This window comes from Lissotriton vulgaris, chromosome 1_2, assembly GCF_964263255.1.
Source record: "Lissotriton vulgaris chromosome 1_2, aLisVul1.2, whole genome shotgun sequence".
Lineage (NCBI taxonomy): Eukaryota > Metazoa > Chordata > Amphibia > Caudata > Salamandridae > Lissotriton > Lissotriton vulgaris.
The window spans coordinates 288,357,333-288,379,620 of record NC_141686.1 but is presented as its reverse complement, the minus strand read 5'-3'; the positions used below and the strand labels follow the sequence as shown (position 1 = coordinate 288,379,620).

The 22,288-nt window shown below is 46.8% G+C and overlaps 1 protein-coding gene across 1 annotated transcript in view; it reads left to right on the top strand.

Moving 5' to 3' along the window:
• The window catches only part of LOC147736517 (carnosine synthase 1-like), a 371,087-nt gene that overhangs the window by 141,892 nt on the left and 206,907 nt on the right, over positions 1-22,288 (top strand). Inside the window, exon 4 of the mRNA XM_086953763.1 lies at positions 5,769-5,854. Coding sequence (XP_086809889.1) covers positions 5,769-5,854 — 86 coding nt within the window. The remainder of the gene's footprint in view (positions 1-5,768; positions 5,855-22,288) is intronic.

Below are 22,288 nucleotides of genomic sequence, written 5' to 3'. Positions count from 1 at the left end.
AGCCGTGATTCTCAGACTTCCCAATGTCAAGTGCAGACGTTAGCATCTTAACCCTGAACACAAGGGGCCTCCACACGCAGCGCAAGAGATACGCCACATATGCCTATATTAAACGCCAACAAACACACATTGCACTCCTACAGGAGATGCATATCACAGCACCAGAAATTGACAAGCTACGAACCCGGTGGCGCAGGACCATATGCGCCACGTCTTACTCGGCCTCCGCACGGGGGGCATTAATTTGGATCTGCCCGGGCACTCCATTCCTAGAAACACGTAGAGTGGTGGACAGAGAGGGCAGATACGCCCTGTTGGAGGGGGTGCTCGATGGCCAACCTATCCTGCTGGGCAGCATATACGCGCCGAATATCGAACAAGACACGTTCTGGGATTCCCTCACTAGCATTCTGGCCCAATTTACATCCATCCCGTGGATCCTGGGGGGTTGACTATAACTGTGTGCTTGACACTACTCTTGACAGATCACACCACCCCCACACACTCTCCCGCCCTTAAACAGATGGAACGCTTCCGCCGCTGGGTTGCTCACTGGGCGCTGGAGGACGCATGGAGAGCGCATCATCCTCACACACGACTTTACTCATTTCACTCCATTCCCCACGACCTACGTGTCCGCATGGATAGATTCTTATGCACCCCGTCACTGATCCCTAAAGTCCAACACACGGATTATCTAGGCCGTGTCCTCTCTGACCACGATGCTCACATATTGCGCGTACAATGGAGACCTCCCCACCCCCGGTTCCGACGTGGCGCCTCCCTAGGGACTGTCTGACGGACCAGGTATTCAGACATGACCATGCACGAAGCATTCAGGAATTCTTCACTCACAATGCAGGATCCGCCTCCTCTAGATTAGTCGAATGGGACGCTTTTAAGATAGTGGCTAGAGGGGAATGCATTAAACAAATAGGGGGAGTACGCCGCACACTGGAACGCACACTTATCGACACTGAGCGCAAGCTGGCGACACTCACGAAACAGGAAGACGCCGACGCTGCTACAGTAGCCCAGGTGGCGGAGACTAAAACACAATACTCTTCTGCTCTAGCTGACCTGCGCGAATACAATTTTAGGGCCTACGCCACTCGCATGCACAAAGATCGGGACAAGACGGGCACACTTCTGGCGTGGTTAGGAAAGCAGGACACAGACACCAAACCCATCACTGAGATAATAACTCCCACCGGGGACCTGGTGCGTTCCCAAATAGACATCCTTACTGCTTTCCGAAACCACTACACCGCAGTGTATTGTACCCCTTCACATCTCCGACGGGAGACAATAAGCCACTTCCTAGACCCGCTATCCCTCCCGCGCATCACAGACGCGAACAAGACCACACTAGATGCAAAAATAACAGCGACTGACATATCGGGCGCTATCTGCGCGTTAGCTCGCAATAAGGCGCCAGGACTGGACGGTCTACCTCTCAAGTACTACAGCACATTTTCTACCCTATTGATCCCTCAGCTGACAGACGTACGCGGAGGCCCCGGAGCGTGGTGAACTCCCCAGCTCCTTATGCGAATCGGTCATAGTGATGTTCCTTAAGCCGCTCCGAGACCCCCAACAATTATCATCTTATCGCCCCATAACACTCCTCTCTGCGGACTGCAAAATCTTGGGGAAACTCCTGGCAAATCGATACGAACAAATTCTACGCCCCTTGATCCACCCGGACCAATGCGAGACCTATTGCATTGCAAATGCTTGTTTTTCAAAATGTTGCTATTACTTAACAGCACTATACCACTAGTAACAGCACAATATAGTGCCTTTTTGTACATAAACAAGTCATAACACTTTAACAGACTTTCTGTAACTTGTTTGCGAAACTACTCAGCAAGCTACAACTTACAACAAAAAACTGCTCATTATTATTATTCACGAAACCTAATGCATTTAACAATACTTGTCTGTTTTTGCTGGTGTGGGGTGCAGTGTGCCATCTGGCCCCACGCTATGATCTAACATGTCTGCAAGCACCCGAAGGACAGGCACAGACAACTAAGAAAATAAAAGGGGCTGTGAGGTGTCTGGAAGTACCTGTGTCAGTGCTGCTGCCTAGTCCTTTGTGGACCCCTGCTCCACTCACATTACAGCTCTAACACAGAAAACATTTCAGACAAGGTAAACGTGTTTACATCAGTATTACGTGGCATTGATCATGGAGCTGTGGTAACTGTGAAAAGCTTGAAAGAAGGGCGGTAACGACTGTTACCACCAGTTATTCCCCATTTTTGCTGTCTAGGATTTAAGATGGCAGACATTATTTACCAGCTATGTTAATGACCGAGGGCCATGCTACTTTCTATACTTTCATTCAATGTGGTCACTCATTTACCAGTCAGTCATCCACGGGGCTTTTCTAGGCTTCAAATTCAAGCAATAATTGGCAAGTGTTAGAAAAGTGTCAAAGTTCCCCTTCGAATTTAAGCACATTTACACACTTTAAACTGTGTGCAGAGTTTAAAAAGTTTGTTTAACTTTGCTCAGTGATACGTTTTCGTACAGAAGTTTTTTGAGCTGCAATTTTCATTTATGCCATTATGTATATATTAGCCTCATGGTTTCCTGACTTCTCCTTCATCTTGTTTTTACCTGTGTCTCCTCCTGGGTGCTAATTCAGTTTCAAGTCTCTTCTCCACTTCCTTACTCAGTTCTCCTCTATCTCACCTCTCCTCTCTGTCTCTTGCCGCTCTGCTTTTCTGTCGCTTGCGTGTCCTTCTTGCCATCCCCTTCAGTCTCATTTGGAGTTTTTGGTGTGGAAGTGTCGTCTGTGGAGGGGGTGAGGCGGGGTGAGGGTGGAGGGGGCGAAAACCCCTTCATTATTTTTTTTATTTCTAAAGTACAACATCCTACTAGGTACCGTGACTCAGGATGAAAGCGTAAAGGGTACACACACTCCCTTAAACCAGAGGTTGTCTTTACAGAGATGAAAGAGCACGGGCCAGATGTATGACCCTAAATTGCAAAATGGTCCAGGGCCATGTACAAACCCTAAATAGCGAGTCACAATTTATCTGTGACTCGCTATTTAGGAATTGTTAGTCGCTATTAGGAAGGGGCGTTGCCTTCCTAATAGCGTCCGCAAAGCAATGTATGAATGTTTTGTGACGGCAATTGCGGTTGCAAAAGACTCGCAAATTACCACCCTCTTCAGGGTGGTAATGCAGCTGCAATTTGGAAGAGGTCCCCAGGGGACCCCTTCCACTTTGTGAATGTCTCTAAAAATATTTTTTAAGGGCAGGCAGTGGTCCCAGGGACCACTACCTTCCCTTAAAAACTAAAACTAAAACGTTACATTTTTTCTTTAAGGAAAACGGCTGCATTAAAAAAAAAGCTGCTTTATTTAAAATCAGTCCCAGACATGGTGGTCTTCTGAGCCCAGCAGGCCACCATCCCTGGGAGGGCCTGTCATTCCCAGTGGGCTTGCAAATTGCGAGAGGCTCATTATTATTCATGAGTCTCGCAATTTGCGACCCCATTGGGAATCGCAAAGAGTGTTAAACACAGTGTTTTATATGCCAAATAGCACCTTGCAAATTGCGAGTTGCAAATAAATCGCAATTTTGGGAGGCGCTTTTTTGCAGGTCGTACATCTGGCCCCATGTTTCCACTGTTTTCCCAAACTTCAGAAGGGCGGACTGACCTAGTCTATAATGGCAACTCATCCCAGAGCCTGGCTTCTGCTACTGTAATGGCTCGGCCGCCCATGGTTTAAGAAAGACTGAGAGGCAGATTGAGTGGCGGCTCCTCTGCTATGAAGGAGGAGCATCACCCACTGCTTTTTTTGCAGTGATACAAATGGAAAATAAAATGATAATAACTTGCATTATTATAATGTTATTTTCTCCTATGTTTGCCCATTTTGCGTTAGGGGACTGGGACAGGGGAGCAGTGGTAGCACCCTCCTAACATAAGCAGAGACTGCTTGGCCGGTCCACTCGGGTCACCCAAAACAGTTTTGCGCACTTTGCATGTTCTCCATGTAGGCTGCATTACAGCTAATGTGGCGTTGTGACTGGCTGACTGGTCACCTGGTTGTGCTTCTGGTAAGGCAGAGCGAGGGAGGACTACGGAGGCGAGGAAGTGGCAAGAAGGTAAGTCTTTATTTTATTTTATTTATTCCCGCTTCCCCCACGTCTTCCCCCTTCCCTCCCCCTACCTACTGTGTCCACTCTCCTCCCACCCCACTACCTCCAATCAATGCCGGCCGCTGCAGGCAGAATGAGCATCAACAACAGTGCGAAGTAAATAGGTATGGAATGTAGGACACATAGTTGGAAGGGGAGAGACAGAGGATCAGTCCTCTGGCAGAAGGCTTAACCCCTTCCCTGCGGGGCATATTCCCCAGCTGTGCTGGGGGGAGAGGAGGCGCGCACAGCGCCCCTATGCTCATGACGGGGTCAGCTCGTCATGAGGCACAGTGCCCTTGTGCTCATGACAAGCTGAACTTGTCATGACCACAACCCGTTTGTGTGGAACGCTCGCAAAGCAGGGGAATTAGCCCAGCATGCGAGCGTTCCAACGGTCATGACGAGCTCAGCTCGTCACGAGCACATGAGCACCATGGCTCGACGAGCTGACCTGGACATGAGCATGCAAGTTGTTAAGAGCTTTTACTGCTCTAGCTGCATGGTGAATGAAATCTGCCAGGATATTTATTTCTACAGCTTTGTGTGGGCTAGAAATAGGAAGTGGGGTATGAGAATGAAGGCCACTATTGAGAATAAATAGTAGGAGAAAGAGACACCGGGAGCTGGCAGCATGTCTCGCTGCCAAGCGCCATTCGGGTGTGGATGTTCTCGGATGGGCCCACTTTCGATGCCCCATGGTGCACCTCCTGCATGGTCCCATGTGTGATTGCTTTAAGAAGGGGCCGTGGCAGGGACTTGTCCAACCACTAGAGAGCTAACTCCCAAAATGGCAGCTTTTCTGTGGCACAACCCAGCATAGAGTCAAATACAAAGTGGCGATAGTGCAAGCTGAGCAAAGTGAGCACCATGTTATAAAACACCAACATGCAGTAAAACCAATTACAAAGGATTAGCAGCAATTTAAGGATTCGTACCACATTGTTTGTTGTACACCCTAGAGGCTGCACAGGTGCAGATTCAGTAGCAGTAGGTGGAGGCTGGGCTGGAGACTTGATCAACCACTAGAGCGCTAACTCCTATAAAGGCAGCATCCACACAAAACAAGCGAGGGAGGAGCCAAAGTGCCGACTGAGGAAAAGTGCAGCCTTTCAAATAGTCAAAATATAAATCCCCACCAACATACAGACTAAAAACTATTAAAAAGGATTAGCAACAATTAATTATAGGAAGCATTACCCGGTGTTTTTACACCCAACACTCTGGGTGGACGTGGTGGCCTCCATGAATGGGTGAAAGCTGCCTAAATCGGGATATTCTGTAGGACAACCCCACCATCCTCTTGGATGCTGGAAGTGTACACACAGCTAAAGGGTGCTAGATTTCCAGCATCCACATTACAAGTGCCCTACCAGTGCGCCGTAGACACCTGCCTGGCTTTATGTGGAGAACTTTCACATCACCAGCCATTGGGACTGTAGGTCGACAGCCCACACTCAGGTTCATCAGCCTTTGCCTGCAAATCAGGCCATACAACTATCTTTTGACCTATATTTCCTCTCTTCTCCCTTTTCTCTCTCTCTCTCTCACTGTCCTTCTTCATTCTTTGACATTGAATGTTTTTCATCTTTTTGATTTTTTCAGGTAATTCATCCCCAAAACTTGACTTGGCAGTTTGGATCTGCACTGTCGTCTGCAGATCCCAGGGCGATCAGCCTCGGCTTAGCAAGGTAAGTGCATGTACCTCTGCCAAGCTGTGAAGATGAATCTTAATTTCATGGTTGGAATTACATCGCGATTCATGGGTATCAATTAGGGTTACCAGATTTATCAGCTGCAGCCCATGCCTTGGCCTCTGGTACCACTGGTGCTCCTCTCTTATCCCTAATCTCAAGACATTGAAAGCAGGGCAGATAACATAGAGTAAAGAGGACTTGAAGGGCTATGTTTACCCCTGGTGATTCCACTCCTTTCTCCTCAGTCCCAAGAAGTAATTATAAGACAATTTAGCTGCCGAGCAAGGGGCATGATTTTAACTCTGGGATGTCACTGGTGGTCAAAGGGTGCATGATGTCACACCCGCTACCCCTTGCATTTTGTTATGTACATGTGTTTATTATTTAGCAAAGAAAAGTCTCAAATGCTAGTTATTTGGAACTTTAATTGGAACTCTAGAAATGTTTGCAAGAATAGTCAGAAGTGGCCTAGGATTGTCGTGGGCAGAGGGATTCTGAGTCCTGTATTAGATATGCTGATAGCAAAGGGCTCAATAATTGACTATAAATTCCATAAACCTTTACTGAACCCACACTGTTGCTTTAAAGCCTGAACCTATGTTGTAGGCAGTGCTTTTTGTGTACACTCACTCTGTTAATGTTAATTTTGAAGCCATTTATAACTCTAACGAGGGGTATCTCAGTGCAACCAGGCAGCCAAACGGTATAAAAGGGGGTGGTGGTGATGGACAGAGCATCTGAACCAATCAAACACTCACACCCAGTCAACAGATCTGGGTTTAATCCATCTCCGTTCTTTAGCCCACTCTGCCACCCCAGTTCAGACATGGCCATATGCAAATCAGTCCGACCCTGTGCCTCATGGGGACAGTCCAGCCCGAACTGCCAAGCCATGCCTTCCCTGGACCGGAAACAAGCTTCCTAGGACCGGTTTCTGGCATTTCAGCCATCTTCAGCCAGGCTTGCTTGAATCCAGTGGCAAAGTGAGCAAGGGGCTCACGTCTGAGCATACCCTGCCAACTTAGATAAGTTGGCAGGGTATGCTCAGACGTGAGTCCCTTCAATGGGCCAACTCTCACTGCAACAGATGTAGATTATAGATTTGACGCTACAGTACAAAAAAAAAACATTCCTACACTACGAACAAGAATATTCTCTGCCTAATTAAATTATGCCTCTAGATAGAGATGAATGTATCATTTATATTGATGGATCTGCCCAGCCAGCCATAGGAATGAAACAGCAATATTTCGCAGCATGCATAATAGTAAAGGGGTACATGCTTGACAGAAAGTTAATTCCTGAAAGAACACAAACTGAGTACCTACGGGACTGTACAGCACAGCTGGCAGAACTTAAAGCCCTAATACTGGCACTACAAAATACAAATTCCCCACACTTATAATGTGTGATTCTTTTTACTGTGTCCAGTCTTATAATGAATACCTTCACTATTGGGGCCAAAATGGGTTTTGAGATTCCAAGGGTTTTACAATCAAGCACAAGTTGCTTTGGGAACAAGTGGCAAAGCTGAAAGAAGGCCTACCATGAGTCATCAGTGAGTTAGCGTTTATGTTGAACAGAATTCTATGTCAGATATAGCCTCCAAGGCAACATTTTGTACTGCTGCCATAGCTGCAATCACTCTTTCTGGTACGGGGATAGACGGAACCACTATGTTGGCTGTCAGTGCCACACGCAACAGCTCAGCACTGCCGAAAGGCTTTTCATTCAAGTACTCCTAAAAGTTAAATGCACAAAATATTCTGTATGCTCGGATTCCAGAAGGGGGGATAGAGTAATACCAAAAATTGATTTGAGATTGGGATTGATACTAGCTACACATAAGGGTCTGGGTTCAGCATACACAGGGATTACTGCTAAAGTTTCACTACTTAAGCAGAGCTATTGGTGGCCAGGTCTCACTAAACAGACCAAGGACTTTGTCCTACAATGCGACATCTGCCAGATGAAAGGCTGCACCGTAGCACAAACCCCACAAACAACTTTATTGATCTCAGACAAACCTCTCACATGTGTCTATTTGGACCACTGTCATCTCTTACACTCAGACGGGGCTTACAAGTACGTCTTGGTGGCAGTGTATTTATGCTCTAGATTCCTATGGGTTTGGCCTCACCGCTCGGCTGACGCTCGAACTGTTATAGAGAATTTGCGAGTCTTTATGGGGACATACCCAATTGGCACACTACATTCCGACCAGGATACTGCCTTTATCTCTTGGGCTTACAAAGAAGCCGTGGGAAGTTTGGGTATGGCCTTGCGGTACTCCTCTAATTCCATCCCAAGGGAAATTTGGTCGTTGAGAGGAAAAACCAGGACTTAAAGCAATCCTTTATATCTAGGGTTCTAGGTTCAGTTGGCAGTTGGTTCAATCACCTATATGGAGTCCAGCCGGCACTCAATAACATGCCAGGAAAATCCCTGGGAGGGTTGTACACCTTATGAACTCTTGCTTGGAGTGAGAATGTGGGTACCAGACCCCGATGGTGTCAGAGCAGTGGCGGCTGAAATGCCATTTGACATCAATGATCATTTAGATGTTTTACAGGACCTAAAAGAATTTGCAGCTTCTAGAAGCAACTGCCAAGTAAAAATCACCTCCACTGGAGAAGTGTAAGCAGTATCGGCAAGACTTGCCTGGGTTCCGAAGATTGGGGTCCTGGTCAGAGAAAAAATAGTGCACAACAATTAATTTGAATCATCTTACAGAGCACCTGTACCTGTCCCGGCTGTTGAAGGTACCAGTACTGTACTACTTCCACCTCTTGCCAGCTGCTGAGACAAAAGGTTTGTCTCCATCGATCAGATAAAACCAAATTATGTGACCAATTCTCGACAATAGGCCGCGATGGATCCTGGGTAGCTGCTGATCTGCTCTGGCTACTGTACAGGAAGTTCAGCTGGAAGCCTTGATATCAAATGAGGACTTAACTTTCCAAGGCGAAGCAGTAAGCAACAATGAAATGATACTTCTCCCTATTGAAACAACCACAACTCTACAATCAACTAGTACAGAAATTTCTATTCAACAAATCAACGACATCTATTTGAATACTCCACAGATCGAGTCATTTACTGACTCTACACAACCTGCTGAGCTGCCAAATATAGACCGGACAGAGTCTGGCTACTTTGTGCATTATGATGACTTTTCATCGGATCCAAGTGAACCTGAACTGCCAACGCCACCACTCCCTTTCAAGCTACAAGTTTATTCTCTCTATTTTTGGTTGAAAAAGACATACCTTAGTTGCTCCCTGGATAAATCTCTGGGTTATTATTGAATTACTTTTCCTGGTACTACGGATTGGTTTGGTAGCTCTTTTTTTCTACTTCTGCATGGACATTATCTCCCTGAACGCTGTGCAGTCCAGCGTGTGAACTTAGTATTAAAACCACACGCATCATCGCACAGTGAACTAAGGGACCTGTTCCTGGTGAACATTACAGCAGTTTGAGTTCCTGAAGGAATAGTATGGGGCAGTACCATGTGTATGGTCCTACTGAACGTTTGCACATTCCATATTTATTTATTTAAAATGTCTTTCAATGATATCATCACCACAAGTACATTCTCTAATGATTGGGACATTGAAACTGTGCATAAATTGCTTTCAGATCTAGAGCACCCAGCTGCATTTTTTAATCATTAATTGCATGATGGTACATCTACTTTTGGCGACATGTTTTGTTATCAACATTATGATCACCATTTTCTACACAAAGCTAGTATCCCACGTGCGGTTTATAATTATACCCAATGGGAACACTGCTCAACACCACCAAAAGGTAGTTCAAAAACATTTCCACAGACGTTTGCATATTTTTCTGGGTTTGGCACATCAAACCCAGCCTCTAATATCTATAGGCTTGCACCTACACCTGCAAAGAAGAATATGCTCACACACATCAAGCTTGTTTACTCTGCTACCTTATTTCTCAACTGTCTATACAGGGTATCCACTTTTGGAAAGACACAATATACACAAAATCCATCTGAGGAACAAGCGATTGGCAGGTTCAGAGACAAGAGGACATAGTCAGAGCATGCCTCATACCACATCAAATTATTTTCCTGAAGAAAACAGTACAACAGACTTACTGTCTTGGTTTAGGTAAGGCAAAAGATATGAACAAACCTTGCATTCCCACATTTGCATGTTTTGAACATTGGCAACAATACACAAAACACAGTGAGGATAGGCTAGATGCCATGCTCCGCAATGGATCATACAATACATCAGACCCCGATCAGCATAGTTGGCTAGTTTGGACCCTAGACACAAATGAATGACAGTCTAGATTCCTGGGTAGCACAGGAGGGTTTAGGATCAACAGGCCTGACCTATGCTATGTACAATCAGAACACGCAAGGGTGGTGAAATCATATAGTGTTGGGAAGTTATGCCTAGATTGGCTGTAAACCTAAACACTTTCCCAGGTGAAACACACCTTTCATTCTGATGACCTGGATCTCAGGGATTTTCTATTAGGTCCCAAAAACCCACATCATAAGCCCTTCCTTTATGGAATATACAACAAGCTATGGAAGATTTATCAGCAGGGAGTTGCAGAGAGATTGCGCAAGATCGACAGGATTAATATGTTAAAGGTTTGGTAGTGGTTGACAACGGTATGACCACATTATCATCTGGAATTTATTCACTGGGCAACATTGTGTCTTTTGCAATCGACTTGCTTCAGCAGGACATGTCTATTTCACAACATGGAGAGTCACAATTACGATCAATTATAATACTGAACTGGACGTTACAAACACTACGCTCTGGCCATGTGCTGTGGCATTACATCAACACTACCAGCCTGTTTTCTGAATATGATCTGACAGAAAGGCAGATAACTATGGCATGCAGAGATGCAAGATACTCAGGCTGCACATTGAAAAAAAAAAGATCAATTATTCTTTACCGTGGTGGAGAAACTATCCACAGACTGGACTATCACCCTACCGATCACAACTTTCCTATTCCAATATTGTCGCCAATACCAACAGGTAGGCATATACGAAGTGCTAGAGGAAGGTTAGATGTATGAATACCGGGAATTACTATTCAGGTTTAGATGCAGGAAAAGGGACACAGACTTTTTCCTTAGTGGTACCAACTGTGAGGATGCTTTAGGCGGATCCTTAATTTGAAAAGCCATTTCTCTTCATGAGGCAGGCAAAGCTTCTGTCGCTAACTTGTCCTGTTATCTGAAGGGTCATAAACTGCTATTGAATGGGAGCTATTTGACACTGAATTATCAAGTTTGCTGTGGAATGGAACTGGGTATCGTTTATCTGGTGATGGTTAATTCCTTAGTCACTTGTTGTACACAAGTAATGTTTCCACAGCCCAAAAAATTAGGGAGGCAATGCTTCAATAAATGTTTCCAACATAGGGTTTGATTCCCTTAGCAGACTGAAAGCCATGCTTTTTCAAAAGGATGCAACCTTAACTTCGGCCAGAGTGATGTTTGATCTCTAGGTTGCAAGGTCCTCTTCTGAGATACAGGCACTACTCCACACTAACTTCCCACTGCATTTTGGGGAATTGGTCCATCATATCTTTAACATTTTTGATTCAGAGGGGATAGTGCACTTTTTTACTGTATCAGCTCTGGACTGGTTAGCACCTTTCAGACAATTCCATCGTTCATACACTTTGTTCTGGGAAGCGTTTTGAGAGGACTTCCGCTTGTCCTGCTACCTTTGGAGGGATTACTGATTCGAATTTTTCTGCATCGCGATGGACATCCCAAGTCAATTCGGAATGGAGTCAGCACTGCTTGTGCTGATATACCTTAGGCACATGGTACACAGCTTTGGCACACTTTCACTTTGACAACCAGACGAACACTGATCCTTGTCTTTCAGGTCTGTCTGGCTTTACGGCATACAACCTGTATTCCGATGCCTAAAAATACAAATGGTGTGTTCGTTCCTACTATTATGCAGAACGGATCGTGTTATTTGACCTTGCTTCTTTTGATCAACATTGAGATTATCAAAACAGGATTGGATGCGATCATTGCAGTTATAATTAAGCCAAATTCTTAAAGCCCTGAAGAAGTCCTCGTGGCAGTTTGCCCATTGGAACGAAACGCGTTGGCTGCTTCTTTTCAGAGAAATGCATACCTTGAAATGACAATAAAGGAGTAAAAGAAAATGTAAAAATACTCAAAGGCTTTTTGTTCACGTGCATTGCTCTTTGAAATGTATTCCACTGCCTACTTTGTGGCCACAAATGTCTACTGAATCTATACCTAGGATCACAAATGGTTGCGCTATTGGACATTGATGTACTGATGGACCCTTTAAAGGCCCATAGGTATTGTTGTCTCCAATGTATTCTATTGCTGAGGAATGCATTTCTTGAGCCACCCTGGGATGCTTCGGCTCCTAGTGACTTGGACATCGGCTCTACGATACGCCTATGATTAGGAAACAGAAGCAAGTATATGAGATTACAAGCACACCAAAAGAGTGAAAAGTAGATTTATTTCTATCATGGTGCTGAAGCGGTGAATAAATGCGGGCATATATGCAAAATGGTAATCTGTTGTACTCCTACGATGCAAACCTTACTCTAAGTAGACCTAGAGTGTGTGTAGGTGTAAAGCCAAGAATCGGTTCAAGGGACGATCCAGCCCCATTACCTGATGGGAGAGACTGAAGGACCCTGTCTTGGTCTCAGGTTGGACACCCCTCACAGAATGACAAACCGGTGCATGCTGATTTCTCAGCATGCAAGGACCTTCGTGCCAGTAGAAGTGTCTCCTGTACCAATCTATTGAGATGCCTATTATTTATCATAAAAAGCAGCCTCGTGATGTGCACTTTAGATCAGTGAATTTATGAATATGTAGATAACGCTGTCGCCTCGTGGATGAAGATAAGACGAGTTTTGTACCCAGTGCATGGAGAGGTATAGTACATGATGTTCAAGCCATTGTGATAATGTTGTGCGAAGCTGGATGTGTAAACAATGTATTTTCAGAGAAACAAATCCAACATTATCGTGCATGCTAAAGTGTGCAAAAGTTCACTGTGTCCTGGAAGCTTATGCCGCAAACATTCCATCCTAGAGATATATGTGAGCTTTTTACCTCTCACCTTTTGCGACGTGACTCGGCCTCCCCCACCGGGGCAGAACATCCTTCTAAAGTTGAGCACACTGCTTTATGAGTTATATCCTTTTAACTAATAGAGATATATGTTGGGGTCTGCCGGCCCTCTGTATATAAATTGTGTATGGAGATGTAGGCCAGGACTGCTAACATTAGTGTCGCGGATTGGCAGCAGCGCAAGCACACAATCGCCACTAACCTTTGCTCAGGGTGTCCGGCAGAAACGACTTCAGATGCTAAGTTCCCCTCCCCCTCCCAGCTACGGAACACACAGTGGAAAGGAAGCTCACTGTGAGTACACGTACCTAGTCGGGAAAGGGTAAGTGGATAAAATAATAAATGGGTAGTGATGATTCCTTGGGATCCCATGGAGTCTGGTCACAAGGAGGCGCAGAATAGCTATGGATGGCCCACCTGATTAGGGAAGAGTAAGGAACACCGTTAACTCTACACTCAACGTGTCTCCAACTTATACTATCCCAATTCTTAGGCACATCACTCACCAGAATCATACACAACCCGAGCCGGGAAGGAATACACCACAGCAATCCTGCAAGACCAAAGTTCCTTTCTTTCCGGAGTTCAGGATTGCGGTAGGCAGTATACAAAAAGAATATAAATGGTAACGGCTGTTCAGCTCACAAGCCGTTCCCAATTTTCGTCCATGAAAGGGAGTCAATGAATAAACAAAGAATAGGACTGGAACAGAGTCTCTGTCTCTTTTGGCAGGGAAATCCCGTAGGGACGAAATGAATCCGGAACTACGTCTCCCAGAAACCCTCTCTGGAGAGACGTACACGGAAAAACAGCAAAGCGCGTCTTAGTAGCAGAACGCTCTCGCCACAGAGTCCTCCTTGAGGAAAGTACATAACAGGCAAAAAAATACCGTACCAATACTCCCTATCTAACTAATGGTACGCAAGAACACTGGTGTCGGCAACGAAAGCGAGCCCGCTTCCGTATTACTGTACTTATCGTGACTTCGGAGGGGGTGCAAGGCACTGGATAATGAACGGCTTCTCATTCCTCGGTAACTTCTGACTTCTCGCTGGAATCCGGCGGGGAACACCATCCGCCACTCCGACAGCCTCTGGAATCAAATTGACAAGCACCGTCCGCGAGGATGGGAGGTGCTAATATGCTCTAGGTCCCATGACTCCTCTGACTTGCCCCTTGGAATGCTGGTCAATGTAGTTCAATCGTCCTTTCCTGCACACTTCCCCACATGCATACCACCTACGGGATCTAGACAGTAGAACCATACCTCGTCCCCTAGACCCCGTAATCGCTACAGAACCCCCCCTCGAGGACTACCGACTCGGCGGTCGACCCGGTTTACCCGGATGCAGGGCATGGAAACGGTCAACCAACTCAGGGCAGTGCAGATTCCCCAGAGGCTCCCATGACCTGTCTTCCGGGCCATAACCTTTCCACTCCACCAAATACTGGATTCGGCCCCTTACCATCCGGGAATCAAGAATGGACTGCACTTCATACTCCTCCTGTCCATCCACATCAATAGGAAGAGGCGCTACCGGGAGTCTCATAGTGGGAGGGCAAGGAACAAGGAGGGAGACATGGAACACTGGATGTATCTTCCAACCCACCGGGAGCAAGAGTTTCACAGCAACAGGGTTAATCACTTCCACTATACTGTAGGGGCCCACGTATTTGGGCGTCAATTTGGTATTCCCCTTAATGTGGAGATTCTTGGTGGAGAGCCACACCTTGTCTCCCACCCCATAGTGTGGTTCGACCCTCCTTTTCCTGTCAGCGAAGCGTTTCTGCGCGGACTGGGCATCGGCCAGGCTATTTCGTGCATCCAACAACACCGCTCTGAGATGTGCATGGTGTTCGTGGATGCTAGGAACAGGGGAATGGACCGGCCACTCAAAGGGAAGGATGTTTGGGTGATACCCATGGAGACAAAAAAAAGGAGAACAACCCAGCGTTGAGTGCACAGCATTATTGTATGCGAATTCAGCAACACGGTCCAGTCCATATCATTCCGCAGAGAGAAACACCGAAGATATTGTTCCAATGTCTGGTTCAGGCGTTCAGTCTTTCCATCCGTCTGAGGATGGTAACTGGAGGAAAGACGGGCATCAACGGTCAAGGTGGTACATAACGCTTTCCAGAACCGAGACGTGAACTGAGTACCTCTGTCAGTGATCAAGACACAAGGAAGACCGTGGGCTCTGACTATATGTTGAAGAAACACTTTTGCTAATTCCGCTGACGTAGGTAGCTCTGCCAGCGGTATGAAATGGCCCATCTTGATCAAGTGGTCCACTACAACCAGAATCACAGTCATCCCGTTACACGGGGGCATCTCAATGATGAAATCCATGGAGAGAGTGTGCCATGGTTGGGGTGGTATGGGCAAAGGTCTAAGCAGTCCCACAGGTCGGGCATGTACAGCTTTTCCTTGTGCACAGATGGCGCAATTCCTCACGTAAGACCGGACATCATCTCTTAGCTGGGGCCACCAGAAGGAACGTTCCACATTTGCAATGGTTTTGTACATTCCCATATGTCCTCCCAGAACCGAATCGTGAGACCAAACCAACACTCGTTGCCGTAGGGCTTCCGTGGGGATAAACAACGCTGTATCCTGATAGGCGAGATCATCCTTTTCTGTACGATGTTCCGGGTCTTCTTGTATCCATTCAGGTATGTTCATGTCTGCAAGGGCTATCTTCACGTCCTCAAGAAAATTGTTTGATGACAAGAGGGCTACGGATCCTAAGCTTGTTTTTTGCTTCCTGAAGAATCAAAGGTGTTTCTGATTCTTCGGTCTTTCTCTGTTCTCCATCCTCCAAACGCGACAGTGCGTCTGCCTTCCCGTTTTGGGGTCCAGGTTTGTATTTGATGATGAAATCATAGTCTGAAAAGAACAGAGACCACCGTAACTGTCTGGGAGTAAGGGCCTTGGCTGTCTTCAAGAATAACAGATTCCTGTGATCAGTATAGATCTCTACTGTATGTACCGCCCCTAATAGGTAATGACGCCATTCCTCGCACGCCCTTTTGATGGCTAAGAGTTCTTTATCTGTTATGGCATAGTTAACCTCACAGGGCGTGAGTTTCTTAGAGAAGAAGGCAACAGGATGTACTTGGCCAGTAATTGGGTGTCTTTGAGAAAGCACTCCTCCCATCGCATATTGTGAGGCATCGGTCTCCAGAATATATGGCAATTGCGGGTCAGGGTGACGTAGGATAGGAGCTTGGGTGAACTGCTTCTTCAGATACTGAAAGGATGTATCTGCTTCCTTACTCCACACAAAGGGCATATTTTTTCTCAACAGACAGGAAATTGGATGTATGATTTTGGAAAAGTCCTTTATAAACCTACGATAGTAGTTTGCAAAACCGAGAAAGCTTTGTACAGCTTTCACGGTCTTCGGAGTGTTCCAATTGAGTATTGCTTCCACTTTACTTGAATCTATTTGAAAGCCCTTTGCATTGATTACATACCCAAGAAAAGACACTTCCTAGACGTGGAATAAGCATTTCTCCAATTTTGCGTACAGCGAGTTTTGTTGTAATCTGTCTAGCACAGACTTCACATGCATGACATGTTCCGAAAGAGTGGTGGAATACACCAGGATGTCATCGATGTAGACAATGCAATAGGTTTCCAGACATCCACGCAGAACCTCATCCATAAAAAACTGAAATGCTGCGGGGGCATTGCACAGCCCAAAAGGCATCACCCTGTATTCGAACAGGCCCAGCTTTGTTCGAAACGCTGTTTTCCACTCGTCCCCTTTTTTAACACGCACCAGATGATAGGCTCCACGGAGATCGAGTTTAGTGAAATATCTGGCTCCTTTGAGTTGGTCCATGAGCACTGGTATCAAGGGGAGAGGGTACCGGTTTTTGATGGTCACACGGTTAATAGCTCTGTAGTCTATACAGGGTCTTAATTCCGCGCAATCCTTCTTGGGAATAAAAAACATAGGGGATGAGGCAGGAGACGTTGAGTGTCTTATAAAACCCGATGCTAGGTTCTCTTCGATGTACGTCTTCAGATATTCTGTTTCTTTTTCGGTCATGGCATAGACCCGACTGCATGGAATGTCGGCTCCTGGTATGAGGTCGATTCTACAGTCGTAAACCCTGTGCGGCGGCAAGTGGGTAGCCTGTTGTTTGTCAAACACAGGGAAGAATGACTGATACTCCACGGGGAGTATGGTAGCACAACAATATCGCTCCAGAGAACATGCAGCTGCCAGACAGACAGAAGATGAAATTTCAGTAATGCTGGTGACTGAAGAAACCTGAGTACAATGTTCCTGACAATAATCGGATGACAGATTGATGGTGCGTGCAGCCCAACTGACCTTTGGATCATGGAGAGTTAACCAGGGCATTCCCAAGATGAGCCGGAATTGGGGTGCATCAATGAGATCGAACTGGATGTATTCTTGATGATTGTGGCCAGTTTGCATTAGCATAGGACAGGTGTGGTACGCCACTGGACCAGACGATAAAACCGTTCCATCCACTGCTTTCACCAACTCAGGCTTTTCTTTTTTCTCACAGGCGATCCCAATCTTCAAGGCGAATTCCTGATCGATGTAGTTTCCGGTTGCTCCTGAATCTACTAAAGCGTCGATATTCAATGATTTCTGAGGGGTGACCCATAGGATGATTTGGAGATTCATGTGCGCCACAGCAGGATGCAATGTGTTAGCAAGAGATGGGGAGATCATTGGCGGCAAACAACCCAAGACAGAGACCTCCTCCTGGTTTGGGTTCTTCAGTTTTCCGTCGGTTGATCAGACTGGACTAGAGCTTGTGCCCTTGGAACGGGGTTTCTTGCGGGGACTGTATTCCTTGCTCTACAGTCCTTAATGAAGTGACCTCCTTTCCCACAATAGAGACATTGTTTCAGGCGACGTCGTTTATCTTTCTCCTCCTGTGTCAGAGGTCCACGGATACCACCGATTTGCATGGGTTCAGGGCCTTCGGAGGATTTGACACGTTCTTCCATAGGTCCCCTAAAGCGAGGGTAGAATGGACGGTTGTCCCCTCTTGATCTATCCCCTCTTCTCTCAAGGAGCCTGTGATCCAACTGGACTGTTAAATCTATGAAGTCTTCACAGGTGTCGGGTAACTGTACCACTTGTGCCAGGACGTCCTTTAACTCTCCGCGAAGGCCTTGATAAAATAATGAAATGCGTTTTGCAGGGGGCCAGTCGGTCTCAACCACCAGCCTGTTGAATGAGGTGATGTAAGATAACAAGTCCTGTGACCCTTGACGTATGGTGAGCAATTCCCTATCCAGGGTCAACATGTGGGATTTCCGATCAAAAAGCTTGCGCAACTCAACACAAAAAGCAGAAAAATCGTGCAGCACTGGGTCGTTCTTCTCCAGCAATGGGGTAGTCCAACTGGCAGCATTACCCCCCATGTAGGACATCATAAATGCGGTCTTAGCGGAATCGTCCTGAAAAACCCCAGGTTTACATAGAAAATGTAGTCTGCACTGATTCAGGAATGTTTCAAATTTGCGGGGGTCTCCGTAAAAGCGTTCGGGGGATGCTAAGGGAACGCCTACTGTCTGTACCACATGAACGGTATGAGCAGTATCAGTCGAGGGGGCTGTAGAGGTGGCTATTTGAGGGGGAACAAAGAACCCACCCCCTTCTGCTCCCAAAGGTTTTTTAGAGATCGGAGGAGGTAATGTAGCTGGTTTAAGATAAGGACTCCCTCCTGTCCCTTTCTGGAATAATCCTGCGACTTCTCTCCTTAAGGTACCCACTTCCTTATACAGTGTCTGGTTTTCAGCTCTAGAAGTAGCTACTTCCTGTTGTAAGGAGGCAAGGCCTTCCACCAAGGAAGCCAACACTGTTTCAACATTCTTCGTTCGGGCCGGTGTGTCAACTTGGGCTTGTCAATCTGTCGCGGATTGGCAGCAGCGCAAGCACACAATCGCCACTAACCTTTGCTCAGGGTGTCCGGCAGAAACGACTTCAGATGCTAAGTTCCCCTCCCCCTCCCAGCTACGGAACACACAGTGGAAAGGAAGCTCACTGTGAGTACACGTACCTAGTCGGGAAAGGGTAAGTGGATAAAATAATAAATGGGTAGTGATGATTCCTTGGGATCCCCTGGAGTCTGGTCACAAGGAGGCGCAGAATAGCTATGGATGGCCCACCTGATTAGGGAAGAGTAAGGAACACTGTTAACTCTACACTCAACGTGTCTCCAACTTATACTATCCCAATTCTTAGGCACATCACTCACCAGAATCATACACAACCCGAGCCGGGAAGGAATACACCACAGCAATCCTGCAAGACCAAAGTTCCTTTCTTTCCGGAGTTCAGGACTGCGGTAGGCAGTATACAAAAAGAATATAAATGGTAACGGCTGTTCAGCTCACAAGCCGTTCCCAATTTTCGTCCATGAAAGGGAGTCAATGAATAAACAAAGAATAGGACTGGAACAGAGTCTCTGTCTCTTTTGGCAGGGAAATCCCGTAGGGACGAAATGAATCCGGAACTACGTCTCCCAGAAACCCTCTCTGGAGAGACGTACACGGAAAAACAGCAAAGCGCGTCTTAGTAGCAGAACGCTCTCGCCACAGAGTCCTCCTTGAGGAAAGTACATAACAGGCAAAAAAGTACCGTACCAATACTCCCTATCTAACTAATGGTACGCAAGAACACTGGTGTCGGCAACGAAAGCGAGCCCGCTTCCGTATTACTGTACTTATCGTGACTTCGGCGGGGGTGCAAGGCACTGGATAATGAACGGCTTCTCATTCCTCGGTAACTTCTGACTTCTCGCTGGAATCCGGCGGGGAACACCATCCGCCACTCCGACAGCCTCTGGAATCAAATTGACAAGCACCGTCCGCGAGGATGGGAGGTGCTAATATGCTCTAGGTCCCATGACTCCTCTGACTTGCCCCTTGGAATGCTGGTCAATGTAGTTCAATCGTCCTTTCCTGCACACTTCCCCACACGCATACCACCTACGGGATCTAGACAGTAGAACCATACCTCGTCCCCTAGACCCCGTAATCGCTACAATTAGCCCGCAATACATTGTATATGTTACAAGAATGTAATAGGCTTCGCCCTTTGCACCGGACCGCACCACAAATACCAGTTATGTCAATCTGATTGCAATATATATATCATAGCATTTGTAAAGCAGACACCTCACCCGTGAGGGTCTCTAGGCGCTGAGGGGAGGAGTGCTGCTACTGCTCGAAAAGACAGGTCTTGAGTAGCCTCCTGAAGGTGAGGTGGTTCTGGGTCTGCCGTAGGAGGATGAGGAGGGTGTTCCAGGTTTTTGTGGCGAGGTAGGAGAACGATCTGCCGCCGGAGTTCTCTCTTCGGATGCAGAGTACGATGGCGAGGGCGAGGTCAGCGGAGCTGAGATGGCGGTTCGGAGTGCAGAAGGTGAGTCGGGCCGGTGTTGTGGAGTACTTTGTGTGCGTGGGTGAGGAGCTTGAAGGTGATCCTCTTGTTGATGGGAAGCCAGTGCAGGTCTTTTAGGTGAGGTGTGATGTGGCTGTGGAGAGGGACGTTGAGGATCAAGCGTGCGGAGGCGTTCTGTATGCATTGCAGTTGTCTCCGGAGTTTTGACTGCATAGAGGGCGTTGCCATAGTCTAGCCTGCAGCTGACCAGGGCCTGGGTGAACGTTCTTCTGGTTTCTGTGGGGATCCACCTGTAGATCGTGCGGAGCATGCGGAGGGTGTTGAAGCAGGAAGAAGAGACGGCATTGACCTGCTTGGTCATGGATAGTGTTGAGTCTAGGATGATACCTAGGTTGCGTGTGTGGTCGGTGGGTGTTGGTGCTGCTCCCCTTGTGGTCGGCCACCATGAGTTGTCCCACGCCGAGGAAGTGGAGTAGAGGATGAGGACTTCCGTCTAGTCTGAGTTCAGCTTCAGGCGGCTGTGATAGTGACACTTTGATGTCTTGTTGATGCTTTGTGTACTGAGAACTAGCTATAGATAAAATAATAAATAAATAAAAATCTCTACTGCTCTACAACACTTTTATATGAAGCCAATTCATGCTCTACTCACGGATTTCTGCCTCAAGAATCGTTAATATGCCAATGATACACAACTCTACTTGAAAGCCCCCTTTGCTACGGACAACCAATGCCTCAAACTCTGCCTGCACATCAGCCAAACCTGAAAGTCCAGTGGTTACCTGAAGATCAAACCAACCAAGACAGCATCCATGGTAGTTGTCAAGAACAACATACAAGAAACAGTACAAAGATGGCTTGTGATGGAACACCACTGGCTCCTCTTTCCAGACCGCACCATCTTAAAATTCAGCATTATTTATAAAGCCATCATGACCAAAACATCCTTACTTATCAGCCAGAAAGGTCATCATCCCTGATGGTTCTCTGCACACTCACAGCCAGGATACCATCAGACTGCAGACCAAAATGTGTGAAAAAGAAAAAAAACAAGGCAGCACACCTTTTCCATCTAAGTGCTCAGGATCTGGAACAACATCTCCATATCCATCAGGACCATCCTAAAGCTACTTCAATTTTGGAAAGAGTGGAAGTCTTACCTCCTTAAAGAACACTACTTCAGAATACATTAACCATCCACAACTCAGCTACCTCGGCAATTACTTGTTGACATTATGCTTGTCTTTGAACCTGTACAGACCTCTGCTGCCTTTCGGTCCATTCTCTAGCAATACCAAGTACATTCATACATACATACATACATATATACATATATGCCCGAGAAGCTACTGTTTTCAACTTAGCTCACCTGCCTTCTGCTAACAGTCCCCGGGGGGACTGCAACGTTTGCTCCTGCTGCCCAAAACAGTCCCAGGGGGCTGCATCACCCACCGCGTCCTGCCTGTTGGTGCCGTCAGAGCAGAGGAGACTCCAACTCCCAGAGTCCCTCTGTCACGCCCACCAACGCGTCAGCCCAGCAGCGCCAGGAGGCGCTATTAAATCATTCCTAGGCCCCCGCGGCACGGGACGCACGCGGGCGTGCCCGGGCAAAGCCCGGGCCAAGGGCAGGCCCGTCCGCGCACGTCACAGACCGGAAGAGGCTGGGCTGGGCCAGAAATCTAACATCCATATATTGGGTCCCGAAATCAAGGTACTGTTGACTCCGCGTCCAGTTTATTAAATAACTGGTTCTGTTTCCTCTTTCTTTAAGGCTGGTGCTCTGAGTACTTCTCATTGACTTTGTACAGTGAACTTGAAGGAACTGTATGCGTACAGGATCTTTTTGCCTTGGACAGTGTTTTTGTATCTTGTT